Source organism: Callorhinchus milii, unplaced genomic scaffold, assembly GCF_018977255.1.
Source record: "Callorhinchus milii isolate IMCB2004 unplaced genomic scaffold, IMCB_Cmil_1.0 Scaffold19, whole genome shotgun sequence".
Lineage (NCBI taxonomy): Eukaryota > Metazoa > Chordata > Chondrichthyes > Chimaeriformes > Callorhinchidae > Callorhinchus > Callorhinchus milii.
In genome coordinates, this window is record NW_024704760.1 from 12,497,334 (window position 1) to 12,523,195 (window position 25,862).

At 50.8% G+C, this 25,862-nt stretch overlaps 1 protein-coding gene across 1 annotated transcript; it reads left to right on the forward strand.

The window, feature by feature from the left end:
- The first annotated feature begins 293 nt into the window (after nt 1-293).
- LOC103190119 (DENN domain-containing protein 2D) lies at nt 294-24,804 on the forward strand. Its single transcript, XM_042342033.1, has 13 exons — nt 294-708; nt 3,346-3,431; nt 6,735-6,901; nt 7,350-7,462; nt 8,538-8,607; nt 9,364-9,441; nt 13,093-13,233; nt 13,620-13,768; nt 15,288-15,465; nt 19,631-19,672; nt 20,329-20,413; nt 22,512-22,748; nt 24,155-24,804. The coding sequence occupies exons 2-13, from the start codon at nt 3,359-3,361 to the stop codon at nt 24,202-24,204; spliced, it is 1,383 nt and encodes a 460-aa protein (XP_042197967.1). The 5' UTR covers nt 294-708; nt 3,346-3,358; the 3' UTR covers nt 24,205-24,804.
- The last annotated feature ends 1,058 nt before the right edge of the window (nt 24,805-25,862 follow it).

The following is a 25,862-nucleotide window of genomic DNA, read 5'->3' on the forward strand; positions in this document are numbered from 1 at the left end:
GGGCAGTGCAGGGCAGTGTAGTGCAGGGCAGTGTAGTGCAGGGCAGTGCAGGGCAGTGTGCAGGGCAGTGCAGGGCAGTGTAGTACAGGGCAGTGGAGTGCAGGGCAGTACAGGGCAGTGTAGTGCAGGGCAGTACAGGGCAGTGTAGTGCAGGGCAGTGCAGGGCAGTGTGTAGTGCAGGGCAGTGTAGTGCAGGGCAGTGTGCAGGGCAGTGCAGGGCAGTGTAGTGCAGTGCAGGGCCGTGTAGTGCAGGGCAGTGCAGGGCAGTGTAGTGCAGGGCAGTGTGCAGGGCAGTGCAGGGCAGTGTAGTGCAGTGCAGGGCAGTGTAGTGCAGGGCAGTGCCCTCGGCCAGTATCCCAGGGCTCAGCTCAGTCAAAGGGTCGGTTATCATTGTCACCGCCACTGAAGTGACTGTGTTCGGGGAGTGGTTAAGCGCTGTGTGTACAGTGAGGGAGTGGCTGTGCGCGGGGGGTGTGCGGGAGAGAGGGAGAGAGGGAGAGGTTTGAGCGGCTCTCAGTCAGTGATTGTCGGACGGGACCGCGCGGCGGAGCTCAGACTCACAGCGGAGCGGCTCAGCAGAGAGTTTGGTGGCCCGCGGGCCGGACGGGCCGGAGCGCTGCACCCGAGAGCCGCCCTCACAGTGACGGGTGGACAGGAAAACCGATCACCGGCGGCGGCTCAACACCGAGAACACCGTCAAAAGCGAAAGTAAGTTTTGTTGAGAATGGAAATTCCCCCCCAGTTACCGGCAGCACAGCCCCCCACAGCCCCCCCCCCCACAGCCCCCCCACAGCCCCCCCCCCCCCACAGCCCCCCCACAGCCCCCCACAGCCCCCCCCCCCACAGCCCCCCACAGCCCCCCCCCACAGCCCCCACAGCCCCCCCCCCCCCACAGCCCCCCACAGCCCCCCCCCCCCCCCCCCCCCCCACAGCCCCCCCCACAGCCCCCCACAGCCCCCCCCCCCCCACAGCCCCCCACAGCCCCCCCCCCCCACAGCCCCCCACAGCCCCCCCCACAGCCCCCCACAGCCCCCCCCCCACAGCCCCCCACAGCCCCCACAGCCCCCCACAGCCCCCCACAGCCCCACAGCCCCCCCCCCACAGCCCCCCACAGCCCCCCACAGCCCCCCCCACACAGCCCCCCCCCACAGCCCCACAGCCCCCCACAGCCCCCCCCCACAGCCCCCCACAGCCCCCCACAGCCTCCCACAGCCCCCCCCACAGCCCCCCCACAGCCCCCCCCCACAGCCCCCCCACAGCCCCCCACAGCCCCCACAGCCCCCCACAGCCCCCCCCCACAGCCCCCCCCCCACAGCCCCCACAGCCCCCCCACAGCCCCCCCCACAGCCCCCCACAGCCCCCCCCACAGCCCCCCCCCACAGCCCCCCCCCACAGCCCCCCCCCACAGCCCCCCCCCCACAGCCCCCCCACAGCCCCCCCCCACACCCCCACAGCCCCCCCACAGCCCCCCCCCACAGCCCCCCACAGCCCCCCCCCACAGCCCCCCCCCCACAGCCCCCCCCCACAGCCCCCCCCCCCCACAGCCCCCCACAGCCCCCCCCCACAGCCCCCCACAGCCCCCCCACAGCCCCCCCCCACAGCCCCCCACAGCCCCCCCCCCACACCCCCCCCCCACAGCCCCCCACAGCCCCCCCCACAGCCCCCCACACCCCCACAGCCCCCCCCACAGCCCCCCCCACACCGCACAGCCCCCCCACAGCCCCCCCCACAGCCCCCCCCCCACACCCCCCACAGCCCCCCACACCCCCACAGCCCCCCCCACAGCCCCCCCACAGCCCCCCCCCCACAGCCCCCCCACCACCCCCACAGCCCCCCCACACCCCCACAGCCCCCCCACAGCCCCCCCCCACAGCCCCCCCCCACAGCCCCCCCCACAGCCCCCCCACAGCCCCCCCCCCACACCCCCCACAGCCCCCCCACAGCCCCCACACCCCCACAGCCCCCCCCACACCCCCCACAGCCCCCCCCCACACCCCCACAGCCCCCCCCACAGCCCCCCCCCCACACCCCCACAGCCCCCCCCACCCCCACAGCCCCCCCCACAGCCCCCCCACAGCCCCCACAGCCCCCCCACAGCCCCCCCCCACAGCCCCCCCCCCCCCCACAGCCCCCCCCACAGCCCCCCCCCACAGCCCCCCCCCCACAGCCCCCCCACAGCCCCCCCCCACAGCCCCCCCACACCCCCCACAGCCCCCCCCCCCACAGCCCCCCCCCACACCCCCACACCCCCCACCCCCCCCCCACACCCCCCACAGCCCCCCCCACCCCCACAGCCCCCCCACACCCCCCACAGCCCCCCCACAGCCCACCCCCCACAGCCCCCCCACACCCCACAGCCCCCCCCCCACAGCCCCCCCACACCCCCACAGCCCCCCCACAGCCCCCCCACAGCCCCCCCCACACCCCCACAGCCCCACAGCCCCCCCACCCCCCCCCCCCACACCCCCACAGCCCACAGCCCCCCCCCCACAGCCCCCCCCCCCCACAGCCCCCCCCCACAGCCCCCACAGCCCCACAGCCCCCCACACCCCCACAGCCCCCCCACAGCCCCCCCCCACACCCCCACACCCCCACAGCCCCACCCCCCCCACACACACACCCCCACAACCCCCACCCGGGGCTGGCAGCCCGTCCCCCCCCCACCCCCACACCCCACCCCATCCCTCACACCCCCACCTCCCCACACACACACCCCCACACACACCCCCACCCCATCCCCCCCCCACACCCCATCCCCACACCCCCAGCCCATCCCCCCCCCACATCCCACACCCGGGGCTGGCAGCCCGTCCCCCCCCACCCCCCCCCCGGGGCTGGAGGCGCTGCCCCCCTGTGCCCGGCCTCCCGGAGTGCCGGTGCCGGTGTCGGGCTCTCGGGCGGTACCGTTCGCTGATTCATGTACAAAATAATGATAAGAATAATCCCGACCTTTGCCCCAGAGCTGTATCCCGTCTTCGAGGCGTCTCCAAGCGCTTCAGCGGATACGCTGTAAAGTGAACGGACTGTATTTTGTGGGCGGAACGCGGCGCCGATGGCACCGGCGCACAGTCACTTCACAGTGACATTTACAGTCAAATCCTGTGAAGCGCTTTGTGACGTCTCTGACGATGTGTCAAATGTCAGGATGATTATTATTATTATTTTGGCTGTTTGTTCCTCGTGCAAATTGGCTGCCACGTTCACCTGCAAACATTCACAGTCACTACACTTCACAATTAAAACCCTGTGAAGCGCTTTGAGATGTTTTGTTAATGTAATAAAGGCTCAGTATCAAACGCCAGAATTATTATGGTTAATAACCGGGTGATTGTGTGTGTATCGCAGACCACAGTGACACATGGACAACTTTCGAGGTCTCAGGAGGAGCTTCAGGAGGCTGACCTGGCCCGCAAGGCCACAGTCCAGAGGAGGTACACCCCCCCAGCCCGCCTGACCCCACCCGACACCACGCCAGCCCCTCACTGCACCCCACCAGCCCACACCCCACACCCCACCAGCCCACACCCCACCAGCCCACACCTCACCAGCCCACACCCCACCAGCCCACACCTCACCAGCCCACACCCCAACCAACCTCACCCGCCCACACCTCAACCAACCCCACCAACCCACACCCCACCAGCCCACACCTCACCAGCCCACACCCCACCAGCCCACACCTCACCAGCCCACACCCCACCAACCCACACCTCACCAGCCCACACCCCACCAGCCCACACCCCACCAGCCCACACCTCACCAGCCCACACCCCACCAACCCACACCCCACCAGCCCACACCTCACCAGCCCACACCCCACCAGCCCACACCTCACCAGCCCACAACTCAAGCAACCCCACCAGCCCACACCTCACCAGCCCACACCTCACCAGCCCACACCTCAACCAACCCCACCCAGGAGGTGTGTGTGGGGGCGTGTGGAGGTGTGTGTGGGGTGGGTGGAGGTGTGTGGGGGTGTGGAGGTGTGGGCTGGTGAGGTGTGGGCTGGTGAGGTTGGTTGAGGTGTGGGCTGGTGGGGTTGGTTGAGGTGTGGGCTGGTGAGGTGTGTAGGGGGGGTGGAGGTGTGTAGGGGGGGTGGAGGTGTGTAGGGGGGTGGAGGTGTGTGTGTGGGGGGGTGGAGGTGTGTGGGGGGGTGTGGAGGTGTGGGGTGGGGGGTTGGAGGTGTGGGGGGGGGAGGGTGGAGGTGTGGGGGGGGGGTGGAGGTGTGTGTGTGGGGGGTGGAGGTGTGTGTGGGGGGGGTGGAGGTGTGTGGGGGCGTGGAGGTGTGTGTGGGGTGGAGGTGTGTATGGGGGGGGTGGAGGTGTGTGGGGGGTGGAGGTGTGTGTGGGGTTGGGGGTGGAGGTGTGTGTGGGGGGGTGGAGGTGTGTGTGGGGGGGTGGAGGTGTGTGTGTGGGGGGGGTGGAGGTATGTGTGGGGGGGTGGAGGTGTGTGGGGGGGTGGAGGTGTGTGTGTGGGGGGGGTGGAGGTGTGTGTGGGGGTGTGGAGGTGTGTGAGGGGGGGGTGGAGGTGTGTGGGGGGGGGTGGAGGTGTGTGTTTGTGACCCAATTTCTGTATTAATTCCTTGTTGAGGAATCCCGACTGAAATATTAGAGTGAAACTTGTGACCTGTGAGGTGATAGTTATCACATCATTGCCCTTGTATTTGATATAGCGCCTTAACAGTGGTCAGAATGTCTCAAAGTGCTTAATGGCCTTTACTTTAAAATGTAGTGACGAGGTATTTCTGTAGACAAACTCGGGCAGCCAATTTGCACATAGCAACGCCCCCCCAGACATCCATAAAATAAATGATCAAGTTTATTTGGTCTTAAACATGCTGTTAAATTATAGTCAAACCAGCGGATGTTAGTTGATTAATCACAACAATCGTAATCCCCAATAACCTGACTTTACAAAATGATTGGACTAAAAGCAATGTGGACACTTTCAGCTGCCACGTTGTTGTCATTTCCGCAGGGACTTCCCACAGGAAGGGGATAATATCTACAAGGTACATCTACAATAATTCACACTATTTCGTGCTGCGTCACATCAAAGGCATCTCACATAATGAATTACTCTGAAGTGTAGCAATTGTTATAGGGACAAACACAGCACTTACTCGCAAACAGCAAGAATTTGATGAATTGCGATGCTAAATGATTATTGGGCAGGATTCTTCTTCATTCTAATGCTCGTGCTCTCGCTTTTGGGTCGGAAAGTTCAACAGCAACAACAACAAATTACATTTACATAGCGCCTTTCACTCAAATTGCTGGACAGAGATTTGAGCCTGAGCTGGGGTTGGGATCGGGGTGTGGAGGGCAGGGGTGGTAGAGGGTACCAGGTTGGCCGAAGGTGCGATTGAAGAGGAGGGTCTTGAGACCTTTGAAGGAGGGAAGGGAGGGAGCACGGCGAAGGGACTGTGGGATGGAGTTCCAAAAGTTGGGCCAGCGAGGCTGAAGGCTAGATCAACGATGATGGGGTGGGCCAGGTGGGGGACGTGGAGCGGGCCAGAGCCTTGGGTATCAAGAGTTGTAAAGGGCAATTTCGGGACACACCCCTGGAGGTTTTTCTTTAACCAGTGAGTGATTAACGGCTGGAACAGTCACAGGAAAGGTGGTTGACACCAAGATACTGGGACTTGTTTAAAATCAGTTTGATTCTGTGATGGGGAATAGAGGTTGGGGGTTCTGGAGGGATGAAATCAGATGGACTAAACCAATCTTGTAGTTTCATTTACAGTCTAGGCTTACATTCCAGTGCGGTGCTGGGGGAGAGCTGACTTGACGGAGGTGCCTTCCTTCAGATGAGACATTGTGTGGGGAGGGGGTGTGTGGCGGGAGGCTGTGGGATGTGTGTGAGGGTGTGGGGTATGTGTGTGTGTTTGGTGGTGGGGGGGTGGTGTCTGCCTGTTTAATTCCGTGACATGATTGAAAAAGAGACAAGAGTTTCTCCCAGTATCCTAGCTGACAATCAATCTGATTAATTGTTCCAGAACAAGGGGGGCATCATCTTAAAATTAGAGCCAGACCATTTAGGATTGAAAACAGGAGACAGTTTTTCACCCAAAGGCTAGTGGAAATCTGGAAATCTCTCTCTCTCCCCCAAAAAGATTGTGGATTATGGTTGGTTGGATCCATTCACATTTTCAAGACTGAGGTGATTTAGATATTTGTTGGGTCAGGGGATCAAGGGATATAGGGCAAAGGTAGGTAAATGGAGTTCAGGTACAGATCAGCCACTATCTAATAGATGGTGGAACAGGCTCGAGGTAATGCTGTACCTGCGTTCCTATTCACTTCATGGCTGTTTGTCGGGCATTGCTGTATGTAAATTGACTGTGACATTTGCTTATAAATACTTGACAGTAATTATCCCTACAAAGTGCTTTGAGCCATTTTGACTTTATAGGCACTACGACAAAATCAAAGATTATTGGGAAATGTTAAAACCCGGAAAAATGGTTAAAGCTAGAAAGAAAGTGTTAAATAAAACAGACACAGGAGGAATAACGTGAGACATAGGAAGGAGCAGTCACAAAGGTTAGAGCTGTGGATTTGAAGAAGCTGCTTGTGTTTGGAGAAAGTCTCTGATAACTGCGTAACCAAACTGCTCATCTTGTAGAGGAGGAAGTGAGAGAGAGAGAGCGTGACAGCCACCATGCACAGGGGCCAGACCCTGCCGACTCACTCTGAGATTCTATCAGTGTAAACTGCGTCTTCTTCCAACAGTTGGTGAGAAAGGGAATTCGGTGGAGAGGAGCCTCTCACAAGAGGACACAAAGGTGAAGGAGACCTCGTGGCACTGTGGCAAGCTCTTCTTCGAATACCTGGTCGTTGTGTCACTCAAGAAATCTGGAGCCAGTTATGAACCACAGATAACATACCAGTTTCCCAAGGTAGGCAGGAGCTCAGCTTGTTTCTCTACCTTGACGCTGTTGTCACCCATTCCCAGCAGATTCCAGGGCGGTGTGTGTGAGCACGGGGGTTGTGTGGGGGGTGGGGGCTGCTGGCTGGGTGGGGGTATGCGTGTGGGGTATGTGTGTGGATGGTGTGTTGGGGGAGGGGTTTGTGGGTGGGGGGTGTTGTATATGTGTGGGGGGTGTATGGGGACTTTGGGGACAGTTAAGGGTTTGCACCCGATCTGGGGTTTAGGATCAGGAGGGGTTGGAGGCCTCAATGCCAAGGTGAATCTTGGGCTCTCAGGAAATAAGGGGAGGAGGGATTGGGGCTGGGGATTGGGGCCAGGATTGGGATGGGGGCTGAGGAATGTAGTTGTGGTTGGGCATAGCTGGCTGTGCTATCTATACCAGTTATGCAGCTGACGAGTTTCTTGTCCACTTACAGAGAGAGAATCTGCTGCGCTCTCAGAAGGAGGAGGAGGAGAGCTTACTTAAAGCTATTCCGCTCTTCTGCTTCCCGGATGGCAAGAGCTGGGCCCCACTCACTGAGTACAAGAGGTAACAACCCCTCAGCACAACCATTCCACCAGAGCTCCTGGTTTCTGCAATGTTGTTGTTCCTGTTGTGGTTGGTTACTGGGTTGATTGAGTATAACATTAATTGGTAATTACATAATGATTGAAGAGAAAAAGCATTCAATACCAGTATGCAGTGAAACACTGGGATGCCACCAAGAGCAACAAATGATCTCCTAAACGTCACTGCTTTGTATCAACTTGTGAGCATTTCCACCCCAATTGTGAACAGTGAGAGTTAGCAGGATGTTCAGTTAGTGATCATAGGTAGGTTCAATCCAGGTATGCCTTATACTAACCAGCAAGGTCACAAGATGATCATTGGATGCCTGAAATTCCACCTAGTTTTAGCCTATCAAACTATTTTTCTTAAAAGAGAAGAAAATTCTCAATAATGATAATCCTTGCATTTGATACAGTGCCCTATTATGTTGTTGAGATGTCTCAAAGTGCTTCACATAATATAGTGGGGTGTGTGAACTGTTTATTTTGTGGGTGAAACACGGCAGTCAATTTCACACAGCAATGTCCCACAAATAGCCGTGGATTGAGTGACTATTTTTTAAATTGGAAAACCAGCTCTTTTAATAATTGTGCGAAATTTGATTTCGAGTTCAGAGTGGATTTGCAAGTTTTCCACAATCTTAAATGTCAAGACTAAGTGGTCTCCAGGCCAAGGCTCGACGGGACTTCAGGCACCAGGAGCATAAACCTCGCTGAGTTTCCCTCTTCCAAACTTAAGGCAATAATAATAAGTGCCAACTGTGGCTCTGAATGAAGCAGAGACCAGGATTGGACCTGGCACCTTCAATGTCACAGTTTCACTCCAGCCAGTGACTTATCCACTGAGGCAGCAGTGGTTTCACCCCTGACACACTGTTCATCAGTTGCTAATTTTATGATCTGAAGACACAAGGATACCCTAGGACAGCAGATCAAGATTCCGAGTTTGGGGTTAATAGACTGTAAATGTAAGGGGACGAGAAGACTGGAGCTCTATCTGGGTTTGTTGCCTGAGTCAGTGTCTAGGTCAATGACTTGGTTCTTGTTTCTTTCAGTGAGACCTTCTCCTTTGTTCTGACCGATATTGATGGCAGTCGGAAGTTTGGATACTGCAGGCGGCTTTTGGTAACAATCATCCTCCTCTTCTGGAACCTTCTGCTTCTCTCTTCTCTACTTTCACCTCTCCTCCTCTCCTGAAGGTGCTGACTCACTGGCGGACAATACACAGCCGTTTTGTGGTACATTGTATGAGTAATGAGAGCAACCGAGCTTAGTCGAAAGCACTCACCACTGAAATTTGCAATGAAGCCCCATGTTGGGACATTGAACTCCTAGTCTAACCCAGGGTGGTCCACCTTTTTGGCTGCTGTGGGGCGGATTCCCTATTAGAGAAAGGTCCATGGGCGCATAAGCAATAATTTGTGTTTCCCTTCCAGAAACTTAACAACATTTACACAGCACCTTTTTCATGTTGGAAGGACATCTCAAAGTGCTCAACTGTCATCTGGGCCACCTGAGCTGGGATGGGAGCTGAGGGGGCTGGGATGGGGAGAGGAAAAAATAACCAGAAGCATGGTCAAACAGTTAGGTCTTGATGTGCTTTGAAAGATGTACATGAGCTTGAGTTTACAGTCTAGACTTTGTTGGTGGTGCGGTCGTTTGAACGAGATGTTAAACCTAGGTCCCATCCACCTGTTGAGGTGAATGTTAAAGCTCCTCAGGCACTATGGAAAAAGGGAGGCTTTGCCCAGGGTCCTCTAGGTTAATCGTTCTTTCACGTCAACCTTTAGCTCTCTCTGTACATACTGTTACTGTGTAACTTGGACTGTCTCTCTACATATTGTTCCTTATAATTCAGTTTCTCTCTTTCTCTTACTACAGCCAGGTGGGAAGGGGGCCCGGCTGCCTGAGGTTTTCTGTATCATCAGCTGCCTGGGCTGTTTCGGCCTCTTCTCTAAGGTACCATTAAGTTATGATTGATTTGTGTATTGGTGACAAACTGCACCCACTGATGTTTGAATGTGTGACCTGAGAAGACAACCTCTTCCCGTGTCAGGTGCCCTACAGGATGACATAAAGCAGACTTTACTGAATTAGGTAGCAAGATGGATTGATGTAGAAAGAGGTTGGTGTAAGGAGGGGTTGGCAGGTTAAAGGGTACAGGTCCCGTCTGCCTGTTTAGGTGGATGTTAAAGATCCCTTGGCACTATTCGAACAAAGTAGGATGTTTATCCTGGTGTCCTGGTCAATAAATCCCACCAATAATAAAATTGGACATTCACTTCACTGCTATTTGGGGATGATTGTTGAGTGCAAATTGGCTGTTGCGATTCGCCCACAAACATATAGTGAAAAATCACTTTATCCTGTTAAGTTTTAAGATGTCTCTGTGACGTGATAAGGCCGTTTCTCAAATGCAAGCCTTATTATTATTATTAGTAGTAGTAGTAGTATTATTCCAGAGTTGGTGGGTCAGTGGTAGAGGTTGGGGGAGGAAGCAGGGAATTGGAATTCGGATAGATGGCTTCATTGGAGGAGCAAGCACTGACAACACTATTGAAATTGGTCGATGGCCTCCTGCTGGGTAACAGATTTCCACTGCTCTATTTATGTTGCGCAAACAGCAATGCAAGCACTGGAACCAGGGGAACGAGAGCCCAAGGCCGATACTGCAGGCTTCTGTACATAGATAGGGAAAACCGATGTCCTGTACACTTCATGGATGTGACAGAAAGGGAATACTGAAAGAGATCTATGGGAGTTATTTGGCTCCATCACTCACATCACTTGCTGTGTCAAAATAGTATGAGTTAGTAGTGGATAAGGCATTAAAAAACAAGAGAAGCTAGGCTATATTACCAAAGCTATTGAGTTCAGATCTCTGGAAGCTGTCTTATGGTCTGATTAGGCTACATCTGGAGAATTGTGTTCAATTCTCGTCATTACTGATTAAATGGTAACAATAATAAGCCTTACATTTGTATTGCGCCTACAATCTTGTCATTGAGACATCTCAAAGCGCTTCACAGAATATACTCTAAAGTGTATCGACTATTTTGTGGGCAAAACACGGCAGCAAATTACATACAGCAGTGTCCCACACATTCGTGTGACCAATTTATTATTTTAACAATTTTTTTTGAGGGATTATTTACCCCTAGAAAACGATCCGCCAATTGACAAACAACAAGGTTTCTACTTACTGCTAGGTGAACAGAGGCGTGTAGAGTAAGGAAACTTGCCTAAGGTTTCGCCCTGCCTGGGAATCAAACCCAAGTGCTCTCGCTTGCGAGGCAAGTGCTCTAACCACTGAATTACAGGACTCCATGAAGTAAGGATAAGAGGTGGACAATTTCAAAGGAGTGGCCAGAAAGATATTCTTCACACAGAAATGGCTGAGGTCAGCAGGCTGGCCTCGTGAAGAAACAGCCTAATGCTATAATAAGAAAATGGGTGGGTAATCTGGAAGGATGAGATCAAATAGACCAAAGGTTTTTTATTCATTTGAACATCTTTGCGATTGATTGTTCTGCTCCCCCTGAAAAACCGTTGTAATCCCCCCTTCCTCAAAAAACCCACCCTCGATCCCTCTCATCTCACACATTACCATCCCATCTCCAACATGCCCTTCCTTGCCAAGGTCCTGGAACACAATGTTGCAAGTCAACTTCGGTCACACTTCTCCCTCCTCGAGCCCCTGCAGTCTGGCTTTCACCCTGACCATCCGCAATAAGAGACAGCGCTTATTAACGTTACAAACCACATTCTCTCTTATCTGTGACCAGGGCTCCCTCTGCCTCCTCCCCTGGATCTCTCTGCCGCATTCGACACAGTCCACCACGCCATCCTCCTACACCACTTCTCCTCCCTCATCCACCTTAGTGGGACCGCACTTGCATGGTTCAAGTCCAACTTAATCAACCGCCTCCGTTTCATCTCAGCAAATAGTTTCTCCTCCCACCCGGTCACCTGCGAGGTATCCCAGGACTCCATCCTTGTCCCTCTTCTTTTCCTTATCTATAAGCTCCCTCACGGCGATGTAATCCGCAGACCTGGGATAAACTTCCACATGTATGCAGATGACACACAAATCTACTTTGCCTCCTTCATTACCAACTCTAGGTCCACCGATGTTCTACCAGCTTGTCTGGAAGACACCAGGGCCTGGATGAGTGTAAACTTCCTGCAGCTGAATGTGGACAAGACAGAAGCCATACTCCTTGGCTTCCATCAACATCTTCACTCCTGCGGATCTAAACTCAACCTCCCTGGGCTCTCCTTGAGACTCACCAAACCAGTGCGCAATCTAGGCATCCGGTTCGACCCCCAGCTGTCCTTCCTCCCCCACATCCGGTCCCTGAAGGACCGCCTTCCTCCTCCTCGTCCATATGGCCCGCCTCGGACTACCTTACCCCAAATGCAGCAAAAACGCTCATGTATGCGTTTGTCACCTCCCGTCTGGATTACTCCAACACACTCCTCGCCGGTCTCCCCAACTCCACTAATCACAAGATCAGCTCATTCAGACTCTGCCGCCCGTATACTGACCACAACCAAAGTCCGTGTGCACATCTCCCCAGTTCTGGCCCAGGCTCTACTGGCTCCCGAACACCGAACAGATCGACTTCAAGTTCCTCAAATCGTGGCACCTCCCTCCCTCTCTGACCTCCTCACTCCCCAGTCCATCACCTGGCACCCCCGCTCAACCGGCACTGGCCTCCTGCTCGTCCCTCGTTGTGCTTTCAGCCACTATGCCCCAAATCTCTGGAAGCCTCCCTCAATCCCTCCGCTTTGCCCCCTCTCCACTCTTTCAAGTCCTGCCTGAAAACCTTCCTCTTCAACCATGGTTACAGCCAACTGCCCCCTCCCCCCAGCTCAAAGTCAGGCTCCACCACTGTAAAGTGCTCTGAGATGCTACCCTGCGTGGAAGGTGCTATGCTCTCCTCCCCTATCGACCTCCCCAACTCCTCCTTCCACAGGCTGCAGATCACCCAGAACTCTGCAGCTCATGTCCTCCCCTGTATCAGGCTCCGCGACCCTATCACCCCCATCCTCATCCGACTCCGCTGGCTTCCCACCACACAGAGGATACAGTTCAAGATCCCGGTCCTCACCTTCAAAGCCCTCCACGGTCTTGCTCCCCCCTAACTCTGTGACATCCTAACCCCCTGCCATCTTGCTCGTTCCCTCCACTCAGCGGCTCCGCCCTGCTTCACATCCCCTGCCTCGCTTGCCCTACTATGGCAGGTGGGCCTTCTGGCACTCTGCCCCTACCCTCTGGAACTCCATCCCATAGTCCCTCCGTCTCGCCCTTGCCTCCTTCAAGACCCTCCTCTTCAACCGTGCTTTCGATCTCCCTGCTTCCTCCCCTGCCCTCCACCCTGCCTGACCCCGACCCCCAGTTCGGGTCCGTAACTCTGTCTGTCCAGCGCCTTGGGACGTTCTCCCGACATGAAAGGCGCTTTACAAATGTAATTTTGTTTCTGTTGTTCAAGTGCTCCTGCTACCCCGCATGAAATTACTGTTGTTTTTAAGATTCTCTGGGATGCCTGTGACTTATGTGGGTTAGGGAATGGAATATTACCCCAGGATTCCTTTCTCTCTGTGCAGATCCTGGATGAGGTAGAGAAGAGACGGCAGATCTGCACGGCCGTGATATACCCCTTCATGCAGGCACTAAGAGAGTGTCCCTTCCCAGCTCCTGGGAAAACTGTTCGTGTGAAGAGCTTCATCCCGGATTCAGGAACAGAGGTACGTCCTGGCCTAGAGGATGTAGGTGTTTCCTTCACCAGGAGACTGATCATGGGGATCTGCCTGTGTACTGATGCTCTCTAGATGCTTGGATTTATGGGATGCTTGGTTGTCATAGACATTACAGCAGGGGAAGAAACCCATCATGTCTCTGCTGGTACTCGCTCCCCCACTGGAGCTCTCTACTCTAATCCCATTCCCTGCTATCTCCTCATCATGTCTGTGCTGGTGCTCGCTCCCCCACTGGAGCTCTCTGATCTGGAGGTCTTCTGAGATGACTTACACCCTCAAAAGGTTTGCAAAATAGCTGAGTCTGGTGTGAGGGAGGGGGAGCTATTTAGATTTTTAAAGCTGCTGATTATCTGTGTTCTGTCTTCCCTCCCCAGATCATCGAGCTGACCCGGCCCCTTGACTCCAGGCTGGAGCATGTGGACCTAGCATCAGTCTTGCTCTATTTATCAGAAGAATATATCATCCAGATCTTTGCTTCAGTGCTGCTGGAGAGACGCGTGATATTCCTGGCAGAGGAGCTCAGGTAAAGATATCTATGGCTGATCCTGGACAGACAGGATGGAAACTTTACTCTGTATCTAACCTGTGTTGTAGCTTACCTGGGTGTGTTGGATGGGATTGTGTAGAGGCAGTTTTGCTCTGTATTTAACCTGTGGCTCCAGGGTTACGATAAATTGGTTGGGATATTGTGTCTGAACCAGATATACTCTGAACTAGAAGACCTCCTCTGGCAATGCGAATGAGCTTGCGGAGCCTGGTAAGGGAAAGGATATGGATTGCGTAGTTTTGTATGACCTGACCGAGGAGTGTTAGGTGGGATAGTGCAGAGGGAGCTTTCCTCTGTATCATAAGATTGCATAAACTTAAGTAAGGTTATCTGATTGATAATTGATTGATTGGGTGATCTGATTGCGGTTTTTAAAATAATAAAGTGATTTGATAGGGTAGGTACAGAGAAACTATTTCCTCTGGTGGAGGAATCCAGAACAAGGGGATGTCATTTTAAAATTTAGGAGTGAAATCAGGAGGCAGTTTTTCACACAAAGGATAGTGGAAATCTGGAACTCGCCTTCAAAAGGCTGTGGATTATGGCTGGGTCCATTTACATTTTCAAAACTGAGGTGGATAGATATTTCTTTGGTCAGGGTATTAAGGGATATGGGGCAAGGGCGGGTAATTGAATTTGAGGTACAGATCAGCTATGATCTTATACAATGGCGGAACAGGCTGGAGGGGCTGAATGGCCTCCTGTTTCTATGTATCTAACCGGTGCTGTAGAAGTGTTAGGTAGGACAGTGTGGAGGGAGCTTCACTATGAATCTACCCCATGTTAGATGATCTGATCTGGGAGTGTGAGCTGGGACAGGTCTGGGAGTGTGAGCTGGGACAGGTCTGGGAGTGTGAGCTGGGACAGGTCTGGGAGTGTGAGCTGGGGCAGGTCTGGGAGTGTGAGCTGGGGCAGGTCTGGGAGTGTGAGCTGGGGCAGGTCTGGGAGTGTGAGCTGGGACAGGTCTGGGAGTGTGATCTGGGGCAGGTCTGGGAGTGTGAGCTGGGGCAGGTCTGGGAGTGTGAGCTGGGGCAGGTCTGGGAGTGTGAGCTGGGGCAGGTCTGGGACTGTGAGCTGGGGCAGGTCTGGGACTGTGAGCTGGGGCAGGTCTGGGACTGTGAGCTGGGGCAGGTCTGGGACTGTGAGCTGGGGCAGGTCTGGGACTGTGAGCTGGGTCAGGTCTGGGACTGTGAGCTGGGTCAGGTCTGGGAGTGTGAGCTGGGACAGGTCTGGGAGTGTGAGCTGGGACAGGTCTGGGAGTGTGAGCTGGGACAGGTCTGGGAGTGGGAGCTGGGACAGGTCTAATGCCAATAGAGAGTCAGTTACCAATAGCTTTTCGATATTTTCAGGAAGTTGTAACATGATATTTGTAATAGGAAATTACATCAAATGTTGGGAACATCTGGAATACTTTCTTCCCATGGGCTGAGGATCTGGTGACCAGGTTTGAGGGCATTTGTGTAACTGCTTGTGTATCTTCTCCCCTCCCTGCTAGCATTCTCTCACAATGTATCCACGCCATCGCTGCCCTGCTCTACCCCTTCACATGGCAACACACCTACATCCCCGTGCTGCCAGAGGTCATGATAGATAGCGTCTGCTCTCCAACCCCTTTCATGATGGGTGTCCAGATATCATTCCTGGAGAGGCTGCAAGATCTACCCATCGAGGATGTAAGTGTGAAAGGCCTTACCCTCTGAGTAAAAACAAATGTTGTTGGGGACCATGTAGTCCCCAACAACAACATTTGTACAGCGCCTTTGACATCGGGAGGACGTCCCAAGGTGCCGGACAGTCAGTGTTTCGGGGGTTGAAACAGTCAGTTTCAGTCAGTGTTTCGGAGCTGGAGATCGCGATTGAGGAGGATGGAGGGCAGTTGGGGAAGTAGCTTTGTCAACAATGACAACTTGCATTTACATAGAGCCTTTTGTGTAGTTAAATTTCTCAAAAAGCTTTACAGAGATGGAGGGAAATGGGGGAATGCAAGGTCAAAAAGGTAGTTTTTTTTTACTTTTGATTAATGATAATAATCCTTGCATTTGAAATAGCGCGTCATTGAGACACCTCAAAGCAATTCACAGAATCTATTGTAAAGTGAAGTCACTGTATATTTTGATAGAAGAAATGTAGCGTGTGAGGTGGAGGAGTTTAGGGAGAGTTTCAAAGGTCTGCGTCAACGTGGCTGATAGGGGATGTGGACCAGGCCCGAGTTAGCAGAGTGCAGGGAATCGGCAGGTAGCAGTAAACAGGACCACAGGAGATCACTGTGGTAAGCATAAGACAAGGGCACAGAAGCATTAGAACAAGCATGTTAAAGGGATAGGGAGTCAATGGAGCTTAGTGAGGATGGGGGGAATGGATTTGTAGAGCAGGGCATGAGAAAGGATATGATGGTGGAATTTTATATGATCTGATTTGCTTTAGTGCACTCTGCAGCAGAAAATCAGCAACCAATTTCCTTTCACACAGTGCAGACCGACACTCTGCTACAGTCCTAGGGGTGCCCTGTATTGGCAACAATGATGTATTGCAGGGCAGATGTTAATGGTAATAATAATTCTTGCGTTAAACCAAACTCCCATCTATTATGGACACAAAAGATTCCATGAACTATTTATTGCTGTATCATAGAATCATAGAATTACAGCCCAGAAGGAGACCATTCGGCCCATCGTGTCTGTGCCGGCTCTTTGAAAAGAGCTTCCAAATCAACCCCACTCCCCTGCGCTCTCCCCATAACCCTGCAAACTTGTCCTCCCCAAATAATGATCTGCTTCTCTCTTAAAAGTTGTCATCGAATTGGCTTCCACCAGCCTTTCAGGCAATGCATTCCAGATCCCAACAACTCGCTGTGAAAAAAATTCTCCTCACCTCCCCTCTTTCTTTTAACAACTATTTAAATTGGTGTCCTCAGGTTACAGACCCATCCGCCAGTGGGATTAGTTTCTCCTTGTTCACCTATTGAATCCCCTCATCGTTTTGAAAACTTCTATTAAGGCTCCTCTTAACCTTCTCTGCTCCAAGGAGAATAATCCTCGCTTCTCTACCTCTCCTGATAACTGACGCCCCTCATTCCTGGTACCATCCTGGTCAATCTCCTTTGCTCCCTCTCCAATGCCTTGACATCCTTCCTAAAGTTTGGGGCCCAGAACTGCACACAGTCTCTCGCTGAGGCCTAACCAGTGTTTTATATAAAGGTTCACCATAACTTCCTGACTTGTGTATTCTATGCCCCTGTTTATAAAGCCTAGTATCCCGGATGCTCTTTAACAGCTGTATCTGCCTGTCCGGCCACCTTCAAAGATTTACTATATGACCCCCAGGTCTCTCTGTTCCTTCACCCCCTTTAAGATTGTACCATCAGCTTATATTGCTTCTCCTCATTCTTCCTCACAAAATGAATCGCTTCACATTTCTCCACATTGAACGTCATCTGCCACGTGTCTGCCCATTTGACCAGTCTGTCTATGTCCTCTTGCAGTCTGCTACTATCCTCCTCACTGTTTACTACTTTTCCTAGTTTAGTATCATCTGCAAACTTTTTCCACCCTCTCTTTGCTGGAGTTTCCCCCAGGTCATCGCCACTGGGACCCATAAACGTGATATAATGTCTAGGTTCCTTTTTGATTTGAATGAACTGATATTATTTCAGTTCAATTGATAGCTTCCTCTTCCCTTTTCTAGTCTGTGGTTTAAGGGCGTTTTACTATTATTGGAGCTTGGAGATCAGACACTACAAGATCCAATTTGTAGTTGCTATAATTCCGCACCTCCCCCCAATCCTCAGCTTCTGCTGACCAGAAGCTTGTGTCACATCACAGACCACAGGAGCAAAAGTTATAAAAATAATAATCCTTGTACTTTATATTGCGCTTTTCCACGTCATTGAGATGTCTCAAAGTGTTTCACATCACAGGATATACTGTAAAGCAAAACGGCCACAAAAGTTGAACATTCTATGTCAAGATTACTTCTATCTTAACCACCCGCCACCCCAAGGGGGGCAGTGATTAAGAGCCTGAACCCTGATGATTCCTCCCAAACCTGTGGGTGGGGAGATCAATACTGGGCTCAATCACTTCCCATCTGAGATCAATAACTCAGCACAGACTGACCCAGAATTTGTTTGTTGGGGGTGAAGGAATCATACTTAAGCTAATCATTGGCTTCTCCTTCTCCCTACTTCCTTGTCCCTCCTCTCTCCTCCTCCTTCCCCATGCAATGTTCATTCCCCATACACATGGAACTGGGACATCATAGATCTTTGGTTCAGCCAGCCTGTGTTTGTAATTCCCTACCCTTTAGTTTAGTCTCTGGGGTTCACAATGAGATTCAGGAAGTGAAAGTGCAGATTTTAACCAATGGTTTGATTTCCAAACAGATATCTGTTGCACAAGGCAATCAGGTCCCTGTGATCTAATTCGTGGGAAAATCGGGACAGTTTAAAGATCATGAGTGATAGAGAGATGTTTCCCTAACGACATTAGATCTGCCAGGATTTCAGCTGCAAGTGAAAGAAGACAAATGGTTTTGGGCCAAATTGTAAACAACAATGGTCCAGTGGGAAAAAAGCTCTGTGTATCCCAAGTTTTTCTCAGCACTTACAGCTGGAAATATCCTTGGGACGGGTTCAGGAATGCCAGTGCTGGTTAGTTGGCTGGACACCAATTCAAAATTTCTCCCATCCCTGAGGACTGAGAGATTGGCAGGAGATGGACACAGGCTGAGCTTTGGAATGCTATAAAACACAATTCACTATTTTACATTCTTCAAAAGAGAAGTTCTGTTTGTTTTTCTTCAAAATCACAATTTGTTTGTACTTTCACTTTCATGGCTGTTTGTGGGGACGTTACCTTTTCCAATTTGGCTGCCGCATTGGCCTACAAATATAGTCACTCTTCACAGTAAAATTTGCTATATGTCTCTAAAACCTAATGAGGCGTTATAGCAAATGCAAATATTATTATTGATTGTAGTGTAACACCTTTCTATAGAACATCTCAGCGGTGAAGTAGGAACCTGAGCAAGGTGGGCGATAAGGCAAGAGGTGACCAAAGCCACGGTTCTAAGAGAGGGTTTTTAGCAGGTATGGAAAGAAGAGGGGGAAGGAGCGAGGTGGAGGGACTTAGGGAGAGTGGAGTCAAGGTGGCTAAAGGCTCACCTGCAAAAGGAGAGGAGGAAGCGGACCTGAGTTGGCAGAGTAGAGAGTGGGTGTGTAGATCACAGAGCTGGATGGGGCAAGTGTGTGCATTTTGAAAGTTAGAGCAAGGATTTAAAGCAGATCTGATGGGGAATAGAGAGCCTGATCTGGGTGGGCTCATGGGGTCTGATATGAGAAAGGACACAGGCTATGGTGTTCTCGATGATCCAGATCATTGGCTGAATATTCCCTGATGGGTGCATCATAGCGAAGCCCATTCCTGTCCCAACATGTGCTTGTGCAATTTTCAGCAGGAGAAGAATTGCGAGCGGGACCGCTGGCTGATGTCCTAATCCCGAGGTACTGAGGCCACCTGTAGCCCCGACAACAACAGTAACTTGCATTTATATAGTACCCCTGCTGAATAAATGCAAGAGCGCTTGACAGTAAGGAGCACTAAGTACTGCCCTGGCAATAAGCGGACACTCAGCAGAGAACCAGCACCTTCAGGTGTGCCACATTGTGAGGAGGGTGGGGGGACGCCGGTTTCTGCCCCACCATCAGAATGAATCCATCTTTTGTGTGAAAGAGTGAAGGATTCACCAAGGTAGCTTCTCACTCCAAGCACTAGTGTGAAACACTTGCTCTGCCTCTGATGTGAATCATGGCTAAACATGCTGTGGGTGTCTGTCTTTCAGTGTCTGATTGTGGACCTCTGCCATGGGACGTTTATAAAAAAGGTGAGTTCATCGGTTTCTGACAAACATAAAGCTGCCTTTTAGCTTGTGTGAAGCTTCCTCGGATATTGTGCATCTGTGTCACGTGTCTATGGATGACTCTATATCACGTGTGACTCGCGCAAATGTCTATAACATGTGCCACTGTAACGCAGGCGATTGGGGCAGCAAGTGTAAAGGCTTAGGAGTGGGAGAGAGGCTGTGTGTAGGAGTGTCCGATATGTTGAAGGATCATTGATGTAATTGTGGAGTCCTGTAGTTCAGTGGTTAGAGCACTTTCCTCACAAGCGAGAGGACCAGGGTTTAATTCCCAGGCAGGGCAAAATGTTGGGTAAGTTTCCTTACTCCACACACCTCTATTTACCGCAGTAAGAAGGAACATGGTTGATGGTAGATTGGCGGATCACTTTTCCGAGGGTAACAATCCCTTCAAAAATAAATAAATAATAATTTGGTCACTCAAACCACAAACGTTTATGACAATTGGTGCGCAAAACCTTCTCTGTGTCTCTTATACACACAAACTCAGGCTTTCACACCCATAGTCTCTGTGTGTGTCTCTCTCTCACTCAACAGTATATTCTGTGAAAGCTTTGAGATGTCTCGAAGATGTGATAAAGCGCTGTATCAAATCCAAGAATTACTATTAAATGTTCCAGGTCGGCGATGAAGAAGAGATTCTACCCCACAAGCTGTATAAGGAGCTGCTGGGGACACTGAAGAGCCAGAGAGACACCTGCAAGTGTAAGATGCTCAATCCAGCCCAATCTCTGATTATGTTTTTAATTATAGATCTGTGTCTGTCTTTGATTCAGGTGGAGGTAAAGGGCGCTCCCTACTGTCACTAATTCAAATAGAGTGTTCCTCTTACCATTCTCCTGGTTTACAATACAATTTACATTTATGAAGAACCTTTCACATCGGGAGGATGTCTCAAAGTGCTTAAATTTATATCCCCAATTCCATCCCGTGCCAGATTTGTTGGGGAGAGTAAATTGACCCTGGCAGGGTTAGGGAGAAACAACAACAAATTACACTTGTATAGCGCCCTTCACATGGAAGGACGTCCCAGGTCGCTGGGCAATCGGGTTTTGGACCCAAACTGGGAGTAGGGGGGAGGAGGGTAGGGGGGTTGGGGGTAGAGGTGGGAAGGTGGCCGAAGCCACGATCAAAGAGAAGGTCTTCAGACTTGAAGGAATCAAGGGAGGGGGTGAGTTGGAGGAATTGCAGGATAGAGTTCCAGAGTGTGGGGGCAGAGATGCTAAATGCCTGACTGCCGAGGAAGTGCGGGCGACCTAAAGCAGGCTGGTGTCTGCCAAGTAGAGAGGCTGATATGGGGTTATGAGGTCGGAGAGGTGGGGTGAGCAAGACCGTGGAGGGCCTTGAAGGTAAGAACATGGGTTTTGTACTCGATTCTCTGAGGAATGAGGAACCAGTGAAGCCGGGCAAGAACAAGGCTGATAGGTTCCCGGAGCCTGGTGCAGGAGAGAACGCCAACTGCAGAGTACTGAATAATCTGCAGATTGTGGAGTGAAGAGTTGGAAAGTCCAGCAAGCAGGCAGTTGGTGTAGTCAAACTGGGACTTGATGGATCATGGTCTCGGGAGCCTGTGAGAGGCGGTGTCGGAGTCGGGCAATGTTGCAGAGGAAAGGCGGAAAGGGTCACGGCACAAATGTGGGATTTGAAGGTTAGCTGTGGGTCGAAAAGTACACAGTTTCGTATTGGCTCAGTGAGGTGAAGAGCGCAGCCATGAATGGTGATCGTGTCAGCGGCTGAGGTGAGGGGGCGTTGGTGACAAACCAGGTCAATCTCCAATCTATTGCCTTTTTCATGTCTGTGATGCCCTCTGACACTCATTGCCAAGGCTCACGCACAAACAATGGCCAATTGGATAGGTGACTGGAGAGCAAACAGAGCAGGAAGAGGTCAGGCTAGGAGCAGAGGCAAGTGCCAATGAGGGGGAAACTAGAAACAAATAATCCGACACAGTTGGGGTCTCCTGGGTGGAAGTTTTGTGTTCAAGCTCCACATCAGCTGAGCTCACAGTCCAGGCTGATATATCCGTGCAGTGCTAGGGTCTTGTAACTTCATGGTTAGAGCACTCGCCCTGCAAGCGAGAGAACCTGGGTTTGATTCCCAGGAGAGAAACGTTGGGAAAGATTCCTCACTCCACACACCTCTGTTTACCTAGCAGTAAGTAGGAACCTGATTGTGGATTGCTTTTCCGGGGGTAATTATCCCTTCAAAAAATATAAAATAATAATAATAATTTGGTCAATCAATCCGCGACTGTTTGTTGGACGCTGCTGTGCGCAATTGGCTGCCGTGTTTCACCCACAAATTATACAGTCAATTCACTTTACAGTCTATTCTGTGAGGTGTTTTAAGACGTCTCGAAGATGTGATGAGGCACTATATCAAATGCAAGGATTATTATTACTGCTGCTTTTGTCCTTAACATGAGATATTAAAATCATGATCCCGGTGCCCATTTAGATGCATGTTAAATACCACCTGGCTCTGCTGGAGAGAAGTTTCCCATGAGGAGAGCCCAGGCTGGGGGTAGGGTGGGAGGGGAGAAAGGGGTAAGATATAGGGAGTTCCAAAATGTTTGAAAGCCTGCCCAACCATGGTGAGACAGATCAGGAGGGGAGCATGAAACAGGCTGCTGTTTGCTGAGTGGAAGGGAGGGAGGGAGGGGGGATGCTGTGGGGTAAATAGGGTCACAGAGAGGTCACATAGAGATAGAAGTTGGATTATTATTAAATTTGAAAACTGTAAATGTGATTAAAAGTCTGATCCAGAACTCAATGTGATATTTACTTCTGTCTCTCTCTTTCAGCCACTGAAGAGTTGAACAAAATGGTGACAAACCTTTTTGTGCTATTCTTTGTTAAAACCATCGGACATTATTCCAACCATCTCAAGCACCAGAAAACAACGGCGAAATTCCAGCCCAAAGCCTTCCGCAAGTCTGTTTCTTCCAAGTCAATCCAGAAGTTCCTTAAAAATTTCATGGATACGCAGATGTTCCACCTATTTATAGAGGAATTGGAGCGCCACCCAAACTCCCAGGAAGGTAATGGCCAGAACTTCACCAACAACACACCTAATTATTACAACATCACACATGGCGCCATAACAATAATAATAATTCTTGCATTTGATAGTGCCTTATGTTTTTGAGATGTCACAAAGCGCTTCACAGAATATACTGTAAAGTGGAGTGACTGTGCAATTGGTAGGTGAAACACGGCAGCCAATTACGCACAACAGTGTCCCACAAACCGTCATGGGTTGAGTGACCAAATTATTACTTTTTTTAAAAAAATGTTTTTTGAAGGGATTATTACCCCAGATTATTACTCTGCTCCTCCACTACTGGTTTATATGAGTCAGTAACTCCCAATGGATTTCAATAAGCCCCATTCCTACAAAGTAATAATAATTTGGTCACTCAATCTATGACTGTGTGTGGGACCCTGCTGTGCCAATTGGCTACCATGTTTCGCCCACAAAATATATGGTCAATTCACTTCACAGTATATTCTGTGAAGCGCTTTGAGACGTATCAACGATATAATAAGGCGCAACATCAAATGCAAGGATTATTATTATTGATTATTGAGTGATTTGCAACTCCGTATGAGTCAGTAACACCCAATGGATCTCAGTCTGCTCCAGTACTGCATCCCTTAATAAGTTTCAGTCTGTACTTATCCCTTTAACCTCCAGTATCTCAATATGCACCTATCTATAGATCCCCAATACATCTCAGTCTACATCTGTCTCTATCCCTCAAAATATTCCTTCTCAACCAGAAATGTATCCAATTTTTTGTTGTATTAATACACAAAAAAACTTCTAATCTCTAGTCTGGATGAGGCTTTTAATTTGAAGCCTGTGCCTCCAATTCTGCTCTTAGTGTGCCACAGAGCCAGCTTAAATACATTATTACTGGGTTCTAAAATGCCATATAGTATTTGCAAACTGGAAGCATTGCGAAATTTACAGCCCATAAATCCCTAGGAAGGGAAACAACGCTGGCCAGAGACAGACAGATGGTGTTTGGACTTTGCCAACCATCCATTTTCAATCAGCACCATCAATCTGATTAACAAATATTGTATTAGGATAGTGAGGGGAACAAAGTCAGCTCCATGAGCCTCAAAGCAAGACATAAGGTCTAACTCACTTAACTCATCTGTTCAGTGTTGGAAAGTTGAATGTCCTTTGTCAGGTAGAGACCTCAAATCTGCTCTCCATCGTCCTCTTCCTGCCATTCTCCCTTCAGTGCCCCTCTTCCTGTTTCCATTCACACGTGATGCGTTTCCACATGTGTCAAACACCCGACTGACCCGAAAGCAAATTCACAGCTTTTGGTGTTTTTCCAAAGAGATTGAGGTGAGGAATAAGCAGACCAAAGAGATAGAGAGAGTCTCGTTCGGAGTTGAATTTTCACCACCTTGCCCTCTCTGTTTGCAGGATTCTTTGAGAAGAAAATCTCTGAGTATCACGAGAAGAGGAAGAATTGAGGAGGAGGCTTGGTAGCCAGCCCCAGTCAGGACTCAGGAGATTAATGTGGACAAACTGTGATAGGCTTCTGGACAAGGAGCCTTCCAAACCAAGAAGTCCCAGGACGAAAGAATGGGGCAAATTCCCCAAAATATCAACATTTTGGCGTGTAAATTGCTAATAGTCTGCAAGAATTGTAATTTGTTTATATTTAAGTAGGATATTTGGGGTAAAGCCCTTTATACTGTTTACAAAGGGATTTGGTGCAGAGGATTGAAATCATTCAAACAATGTCTTTGATAGACAGTAACACCTCAGGTATCTTCACAGAAATTCATGACTAACTAAGTTCTAAGTTCTGAGTGGGAGGCCCCCCCTCCCCCCCAACCTGCTGCCACAAAGGGTCTTGGCACTGAGGTACCTCTCTGTGTGAGCACTTTCATTCTTGGTCTATTGCTCTGACATTTCAAAGCCAATTGTAAATAGAAATATTGAGATTGTGTTGAATGTAACTTGTGATTCCGCTGGTGAAACCTTTATCGACGGACAGGGGTTGGGATTTTAATTGTGCCGATTGTAAATAGCAATGCAAAAGAGTCAAATAAATCTAGAGACTGTGATTTGTGCTATGCATCTTTAAAGCAGACATTTAAAACAGGAATCCAGTTAGAAGAAAGCATTTTTATAGTATCTTATGTTGAAATGTCTCAAGGTATTTATCAGTAAATACTACCGAGTGTAGCGACAATTTTTCGTAGGCAAACACCAACAGACATTTTGCCTACAGTAAAGCAAAGAGTGAATAATCAGTTAATCTGGAGGATTGTCGGCCAGCACACGGAGAAATTCCATTATCTTTTCCAATAGTGTCACAGTGTCTTTAACATGCACCTGAAGAGGAGGCAAACAGAATCTAGATTTCTCATCTCATCCGAAGGACATCAGGCACCTCCAGTACTGCATTGCATTTAGAATGTATTGCTCCACCGCCCTGTGTACTACTGAGCCAAATAGCATTTGTTCCAATCAGGTTGCACTGAATTATCTCGGCAATGTAATGAAAGCCTGGGTATCTTGGGTTATATCCTTATAGCTCTGGAGATTAATGAGTAATCCAATTGATATTTTATAATAAAGGCAATTGACAGGTAATAATAATAATAATCTTTGCGTTTATCACGTTGTTGAGATGTCTTAAAGCACTTCACAGGATGTCTGGCTGGATCACCATTCTCAGCATTGGCTGTCCAGCTGCAGCCACACAGCCCCATCCCCCACGACCACCACAAGCTCCGCTGGACCCAGACCACGTGGACTAACATCTCCTGCCTCATCCACATTCACACCCTCCCTACCAACCTCCCACCACCCCCTCCCATCTCACACATTCCTCTGCAAACTGGTTGATGAAAGCATTGATACCCTGGCCCTCATTGAAACCTGGATCACCCCAGGTGACACCTGCCCCCTCACTGAGGCCACATCACCTGGCTATAGCTCCCACCATACCCTACGTCCTAACCATAATCATAACCGCTGTGGCAGTTGCGGCTCTCATCTCTAGATACTTGCTTGCTCTATCCCCCTTACTCCACTGGCTCATTCCCCTCCTTTGAGCACCTTACAACAACAACACAACAAGATTCCATTTATAGAGCACCTTTCACGTCGGGAGGAC

Excerpts from the sequence above, each read along its gene's own strand:
- LOC103190119 (XM_042342033.1), top strand. The coding sequence starts at position 3,359 with ATGGACAACTTTCGAGGTCTCAGGAGGAGCTTCAGGAGGCTGACCTGG. Across the intron at positions 3,432-6,734 it reads AAGGCCACAGTCCAGAGGAG|TTGGTGAGAAAGGGAATTCG; the intron begins GTACACCCCCCC and ends TTCTTCCAACAG. Across the intron at positions 19,673-20,328 it reads ATGGGACGTTTATAAAAAAG|GTCGGCGATGAAGAAGAGAT; the intron begins GTGAGTTCATCG and ends TAAATGTTCCAG.